The following is an 8,124-nucleotide window of genomic DNA, read 5'->3' as shown; positions in this document are numbered from 1 at the left end:
GCGGAAAGCCACGACATGCTGATGATGATGACCTACTCCATGGTGCCGGTAGGCGGGGTCTCAGCTCCCTTTGACGCCCCCGCGGGGTGGGCAGCGGACAGTGTAGGGAGAGAGCCTCAGACATCCTCTCCTCCCCTGGCCAGATGGCACGGTGCCTTGGGGAGAAGTCCTGGGTGTGAACCCGCTGGGGAAATCACCTTGGCGAGCACCTTAGCCCATCTGGGGTCAGTTTCCTCATCTATTAAACGGGGGAGGGGTGAAGGGGTAAGTCTTCCAGCTCTGACGTCGTTCAGACTGCAGATAAATTAGTGGGTAGGCAATGTTCTTAAGAGCCTACTTCGTAACTTTGAACACAGGTTTTCACCTTCTGGTGTGACAGGAGCCACAGCGGCCCGAGCTCTGCCTGTGAAATTCTCAGGGGGCCGCTGAGAGCACAGACGTAACATTTCTGGAAGAGCACACACTTCTGTAAAGTGATTCTTTGTCTGACATCATCTATTGGTCTGGCTTTTCACCTGGCCTCAGCTCATCCCACCAAGACTGACAACCTAATAGTTTAGGTTTATGTGAAAACAGTCTTAATTTTACCAACCCCTGGGACCTTTTTGAGGGGAAATTTACTCTTGGGTACCAAGTGGTTACAAATAATGGAAATCAACATAGAGCAACTTTGTCAAAACGCAATGTGAAGGTTGGGGTTTATTATGTGGGCTCAGAGACGTCTATCAATTCAGTCGCTCAGCTATGTCTGACTCTTTGAGACCCTATCGACTATAGCCAACCAGATTCCTCTGTCCATGGGATTTTCCAGGCAAGAATACTGGAGTGTGTTGCCATTTCCTTCCCCAGGGGTTCTTCCCCACCCAGGGATCAAACCCACCTCTCTTATGCCTCCTGCATTGGCAGGAGGGTTCTTTACCACTAGCGCCACCTGGGAAGCCCCCAAGAAGTCTATGGAACCTCAGGAAATGTCAGAGTGAGCTCTTCATAGGCTCATGCATCTAGGGGAGAGTCCAGAGCTTTTCATTAGATTTTCAAAGGCCACTGTGCTCCTCAAAAATGATTTCAGAAACACTGCACTTTAAAAAGTCTTTAAAGCAAAGCCTCAAAAATCTTTCTTCCAGTTTTAACTTCATTTGTTTTTGCTGATATTAGCTCAGTAATTATCTAACTATTACACTTGGATCACATTGCATTTCCCCATTCTATTTCATTATCCATTACAGCTGTGATGGATATTTTACTTTAAATTTACAAAGATTTCAGTTGTCATCTCAAGTCAAGTGTGAGCCATATTTCAGAATCCTAGGTGTTTGAAGATAAATTCACTTAATCCTATTATCATAGAAGCTTTTAAATAGCTTACATGAGCTGAAGTGTTTTTATAACTACATGAAAGTACTACACACTTCAAGCACATCTTTTGGGAAGGATCACATTTTTCCATTCCTGAGTTCTTTTTTTTTTTTTAACCCACATTATCATTTAAAAATCTGGACCCAAGCAAAAAATTCAGAAAAGGACCTCTGTAAAGTGAAAAAATCTCTTTAGGGAAATTCACTCTTTCTCTTGGCTCTCCACTGTGCATTTTTAGGGGTTTGTTAAACCATCCAAGAAGGTTGCACCTGAGCATCAACATTTTATATTTTTAATCCTGCTTTTAAGGTAGAGGCTTATGTATCCAGATTGCATTCTGTTCATCATTAATCCAAGAGAATGCAGACACTCATATCTGTGTCAGTATGAAAGCTGATTTAACTACCACTACCTGCTCTGTAGCAAGTCAGAGAACAGACATTACATTTACCTGGATGAGAAGCACTTGAAGATTGTCCCCAGCTCATCCCCCACTTGCAATGGATGTGCTTTGACCTTTAGGAGTCACTGAGGGATTTTCCATGCAGGCCAGGAGAAAGTCACCATCACAGTCCTTTTGGAAGTAGTTCCCAAACAGTAGACTTAGGGTTTACCTGGGAACACATTAAAAATGCAGATTTCAGGGTCCCACCCTCAGACTTGTAGAATTATAATCTCCAGAATCAGCTTCCTTAGGTCCCCTGACCTACCCATCTCCCACCCTCCCAACCCCTTGGTGAGTTTGATACAAGTGGTCCAGGTGCCAACACTTTGAGAAACGCTCCTCTAGACCACCACTTCTCTAACGTGCATCTGCAGATCTTGGAGATCTTGTAAAAAATACAGATTCTGATTCAGAAGCTATAAGTTGGGGACTGAGGCTCTCTGTTTATAGCAGGCTCCCACTTATATTGGTGCTGCTGGTCTGAGAACCACACTTTGAATAACTCCATTCTAGAGCAGTGGTTGCACAGTGAAACCATATGGGGAGTTTAAACATGACTGATGCCTAGGACCCATCTCCCAGAGATTCTTAATTAATTGTTAGGAGTGCACCCGAGGGCGGGTGCCCACTCACCAACACAAAGGGCCTTGGCATGCCTTCCTGATGGTGGTCAGTTGTATTAAGCACCTCACTCTCACCAGGTCTCCCTTGAGGCCTCTGCTTTAGGCAAAGGAACAAACTTAACGGTGAAAAGCTTTTTACATACTTTATTGTGACAACATTCTCACCATTCACCTCTGCAGATTTTCCTCATCTTTACTCTCTGTGTTTCTCAGAACAGAGAATTATTCACATGAGGAAACAATTTTTAAAAAGAACTTTCTCAGGGCATGTAGAGTTGGACATAACTTAGCGACTGAACAACAACAGGGCACCTAAGTAGAAAAATTGCTAAGAGAACTATTAAAGATGTAGGATACAGCATGGAGGTAAGTGTACCAACTTCTTAGGGTTGAAGTCTACACTTTACCTCACCTTTCTATATAGTGCCAGTAGGTCTTCAATGAGGGTGAGATCAGAGGTCCCCTCACTACTGAAGTCCTATGTCCTGAGAGATCTCGGAACAAAGAAACTGCATGCAGACTAATTTCAGCATTGCAAAAAGTCTTCCAAAAATGGCTCATTTATCCAAGATGAGCCTTCTCAAGCCAACCAGTACTTCTAAGTTCTATGCTTTTGGCTGAAAGTACTTCAACTCAGCATGTTAATTCTGGTTAGCACAGTCTGACCAGAAACTGATTGGCAGCTGTAAGTGATTTTATTAAAAGGACAGAATAACTAATTATTACTTAAGTACAATTAGTTTGGTTGTTATTGTTTAGTCGCTAAGTTGTGTCTGACCCTTTCGTTACAACCCACCAGGTTCCTCTGTCCATGAGATTCTCTAGGCAAGAACACTGGAGTGGGTTGCCATTTCCTCCTCCGGGGGATCTTCCCAATCCAGGAATCGAACCCACGTCTCCTGCTTGTCAGGCAATTCTCTACTGCTGAGCCACCTGGGAAGCCCATTAGTTTGGTACAGCCATTAAATCTTTAAAAGGAAGTGAGTATTTTTGAGAAAAGTAATTAAAAGGGTCCTGGGTACCACTGAGCTAGACCAGTAATGGGAACCCATCTGCCAGGAGCTCCTGCAAGAGATGTTGGTGCTGTATAGTCTCCACTCCCTCCCACTGCTCTTCTCACTCCTCCCCACATCAGTTTCTCTCTTTCATCCTATTCTTCAAATCTCACCCTTATTGATGTTCTGGTAGCTTTATCATCCTCCCTAAAATCTTGGGTTAAGCACCCAGTTGGAAGAAAGTTGTACTACTTATAATGTGTGCCTTAACAAGTTCTAAATGAATCAAAAGTTTACATTTAAAAAATGAAGTTCTAAAACTGTTAGAATAAAATATGAGTAAGTTCATTTTTAATCTTGGAAAGGGAAATGAGAACTATAACTCAAAAACCAAAAGCAAACAATAAATGAATAAATTTAACCACATTTAAAAAGGACACACACAACAACAAAAACTGCATGACAAACAATTATAAAAACAAACACATACACCATTATCCAAGGCAAATGATAAATCATAGACTGGAAAGAAATATTTGCAGCTCATATCATAGGTACAGGGCTAATCTTCTGCATATATTATATATGCAGAAGATATATATATATATATATATATATATATGCAGTTCTAGAAGCCGATTTAACAAGATAAGAATTTAATAGGGAAACCCACAACAGAAATAGGAATCCGGTAGGAATATGGAACGCATAGGTCTCAGGAAAAGAAATGCAAATTTCTCTTAAAAACACAGGAAAAGAACTCTTGATTTAAAAATGCAATTACTGCTCCAAAATATAATTCTTACCTTTCTGAATGGCAACTGCAAAAGTTTGACAACATATTCTGTTGGGGAAACTAAAAGGAAACAGACTTGCTCTTATACTGCTGTTTGGAATGCAAAATGCTACAGCCCATAAGTAAGGCAATTTGGCAATACCTTTGGATAACAAATACATTTACTCTCTCACCCAGCAATCTTGCTTATGAGAATGTATCTTGCACAAGACTTTGTCACCTATGAAATGACATATGCACATAGTTATTCACTGCAGAATATCGGTAAAAACAAAAGACTAACATCCTGTGTCCACTACAGGACTAATTAAATAAACTGACGTATATATCCACTGGGATACTAGATAGCTATAAAGCAAGAATGAGTAAATTCTCTGTTCTGCTATTGGAACAACCCCCAAGATATATTTTTAAATGACAAAAGTGTAAGAAAGAAGGGGAAAAATAAATGAAATGAACAAAATCACTTACTTAGGGAGGGTCGGGATAAGGTGGGCATGAGACTTCACTGCATAGCTCTGTGCATTATTTTGACTTTTGAACCATGTGATTGTGTTACTCTTATTGTGAGTGAAAAGGCTGCAAGCCCAAGGTTACATGGCAGCTGCCACTGGGCTGGGGGCTGTAGGGCACAGTAGGGACTGTGCCCACCCAAGGCTCATGTGCTCTGTCTACAGGGGAGGCTTTTGCTGATGGTTGCTGTACATGAATGAGAGCCTCGTGTGCCTGATCTTTTGATTTTTGTCAAGAAAAGTAAAAAATCTGTCTTTTTATGTGAAATCTTTTGGCTTTTAAGTATTGACAAAAATTTTCTCAACATGTTTTTTATTTGACTGACAGTGTGTTGGCCGAACAACACTCACATTGTTAGGGGCTGAGTTAAGACTTGGTCTTGAACAAAACGGTTTTATTTAGTTCCACCACAACCCCCACCCGCACCACTGATTTCCCAGCCTAATTTTGAAAGGATAGTGAAATCTGTACCATTGTTATCATTGTTGGTGGTTAAGTGGAGTTGATTTTTTGCATTTCATTTGGTTTGGTTGGTTTCATTTTGTTTTGGTTTTGGCTGTCCCTAAACATCAACTATAGGGGCTTTTCTGGTGTCTCAGTGGTAAAGAATCTGCCTGCCAACGCAGGAGACGTGGGTTTGATCCCTGGTTTGGGAAGATACCCTGGAGAAGGAAATGGTGATCCAATCCAGTATTCTTGCCTGGGAAATCCCATGGACAGAGGAGCCTGCTGGGCTACAGTCCATAGGGTCGCAAAGAGTTGGACACAGCTTAGTGACTAAATGCGAGCACAAAACATAAATTCTACCTTCAGTGGATGGAGATTTCCAGTCACTGTGGCTTTCAAAAACATTTACTGTGGGCAGTTCTCATAGAGGAGATTCCAGCTATGTTAACTAGTAATGCATTGTAGCAAACAGCTTTTCATGATGACCACTCTGAGGTACATGAATCTGTACATTATCTTATTTACAGGGGACAAAAGTCACATTACCATAGTAACAGCTTCTGCTTGCATGGATGCTGTATCTCCTTGAAGGCCTTAGCTTGATCATGGCAGGGGTTACCTGCCTTTCCCACCCCTTGAACTGGGTCACTTCCATGGTGTAAAAGCTGAGGATTTAGATCAGGAGTCAACAAACTATGGCCTAAGGTCAAATCAAGCCTGCTATTTGTTTTTGTGCAGCTTGTGAATTAATGATTTTTACATTCACACGTACATAGGAAAAAAGTAAGAGGAACAGTATTTTGTGACACATGAACATTGTATGAAATTCAAGTTTCAATAACTATAAATAAAGTTTTATTGGAATTCATCCATGCCCACTTGTTTATGTATTGTCTGTGCTTACTGTCACATGACAACCACAGGATTGAGTAGTCACACCAGAGACCATATGACCCACAAAGCCTAAGGTATTTCCTATCTTGTACAGAAAAGTTTACCGACCTCTCATTTAGACAGTGGTCCATGGGACTGGAGGGCCCTAGGCATTGTACCTTTGGAGAGCTAAGCTACTAAATCGGGGTTGTTTAAGCAGAGTGTTAACCTTGGGGTTTAAGCCCTCCTGCAGGAGAGAGTCCAGGACAGAGCTGCACTGAGAGTAGACTCACTCTAGAGGAAGGCAGTGGGACTGAGCCAGCCCTCAAGCCTGGTTCCTTCTAATCTGACTTCCCAAGTCTGGAGTGGATAATGTTAGAATAGCCACCCCTTTAGCCTCATATCTAGGCCTTGTTTCAAACCGCATCTATTTGGTTCAGTTGCAGGGGAGAAACTTATACCCCATTAGGTCCTGTTGTATAGACTGGGCCCTGATGAGAGCTCAGAGGCCTGACAGAGCAGAACAAAATAAGACAGGCGGCCAAAGCAATAACCCACGTGTGGAGCCTGGCTGTGGCGGGAGAGGAGGGCAGGTTCTGTGGCCTTTCTCATACCAGCATGTGCTAATGGGCATTTGGGATGTCACACGTTAATTTGCGTGTCAGAAGCCATGTCCAAGTATCAGTTAAGGGTAAGAGAGAACCTGAAGCTACATCTCAGCTAAGCTGTGTCTGGTGTTGGTACTATGAACACACCCACAAATTTTGTTCATGTATCAGGTCGTGATGGTATGTGAGGAAGACAGGAGAGGGCTGGCCCCTTAGCTACATCCTTCAGACACTTTCTTCATTGATACATATTCTGCACACATGCAGATAAAACCTTCAGGGAAGATATACAGTTGTCATACTTCTCTAAGGACTTATGGAAGAAACAAGTGGGTTAAGACTGAGCATCTGGACCTGTGGGGACAGGAAGGTTGTGTTGGCCTGCATGAAAGGCATTGAACTGTCTGGACCTACTCTCAGGTCCTGCGGTTATGCGAAAGCTCCTAGTTTCTTTCTAGCCATAGCAGCAGAGATGAGGGCAGCAGGAATAAGCCCCCTGAGCCCATACAACCTGAGCAGGATGAACCTCCCAGGGCCTGGTGAATTGTCCACTCCCATCTTTTTCTGCTGTTTCCCCGCCTTTCCTTCAACCTTCTGAGCCAAGGATAAAATGAACTCAAGGTCATGTTCCACCCTCTGGAAAAGCACCACTCCACTCTGGGGAGACGGCTGAATCTGTCAGACCTGCCTGTCATTTCGCACCACTGCCTATTAGATGACAGGCTGAGAGATCTCTGGGTAGAAGGCTCTTTCTGGATGCGTTGCAGAACTTCTCAGACCATGAGTCTTCCCATGCTGAGATGCTGCTCACCCTCCACAAAGCCCTTATCTCAGGATCTCTCTTTGGCTGGTCCAGGCTTGCCTCCACACGATGCTGCTGCCATTACGTGCCTGCCCTTAACTCGGGAGACCTGGAATTCCTTCTTCTTCACGGTCAGGTTCCCAGGCAAATTCTCTCTCCCCAGTGCTTCCCTGAAGTACATTATGGCAGTAAGTAGTGTGGGCCTGGGAATCAAGCAGATTCATCCTGGGCCCACAGCTTGGTAGCTGGGCACCTTTGGGCAAGTCTGTTAACTTCTCCCAGCCTCTGTTTCCTCCTCTGTAAGACTGAGATAATAATATTGAGTATGCACCTCAAAGGGTTGTTTGGAAGTTTAAGGGAGATGATATAGGTAAAGGACAGTGCCTGGTATAGCCAGACTTCCAGTAACTGTTCATTGTAGCCGTTTCTGAGGCTAATCGCTGCGAGTTTATCTTGTAGCCCTCCTTGCCCCATGCCCTCAGTATCGTGTTTCTGGCTTTACTCTTTATCTTCAGTCTCTTCAAAATGCCGAGTTGTCTGATCATATGTGCTGTTATCAGCTGCTGCTTTGGGATCCTATTTTGCCTTTTGAAGCCTAGGGTGGCATTGCACCAACCTAAATCATCTCGTCATTGAAAACAAAACAGAATTAGCCTTGATGTGGCT

At 43.2% G+C, this 8,124-nt stretch overlaps 1 protein-coding gene across 2 annotated transcripts in view; it reads left to right on the top strand.

Annotated features, from left to right (window-relative positions):
• Positions 1-6: 6 nt before the first annotated feature.
• The window catches only part of GLDN (gliomedin), a 56,186-nt gene continuing 48,068 nt past the window's right edge, over positions 7-8,124 (top strand). For both annotated transcript variants that reach the window (XM_010839489.1, XM_010839488.1), the window contains exon 1: positions 7-48. In XM_010839489.1, the coding sequence (XP_010837791.1) occupies positions 16-48 (33 nt within the window). In that variant the 5' untranslated portion in view covers positions 7-15. The remainder of the gene's footprint in view (positions 49-8,124) is intronic.

The sequence above is a fragment of the Bison bison genome, unplaced genomic scaffold (assembly GCF_000754665.1).
Source record: "Bison bison bison isolate TAMUID 2011002044 unplaced genomic scaffold, Bison_UMD1.0 scf7180017864118, whole genome shotgun sequence".
Classification (NCBI taxonomy): domain Eukaryota; kingdom Metazoa; phylum Chordata; class Mammalia; order Artiodactyla; family Bovidae; genus Bison; species Bison bison.
This window is presented reverse-complemented; position numbering and strand designations above follow the sequence as displayed.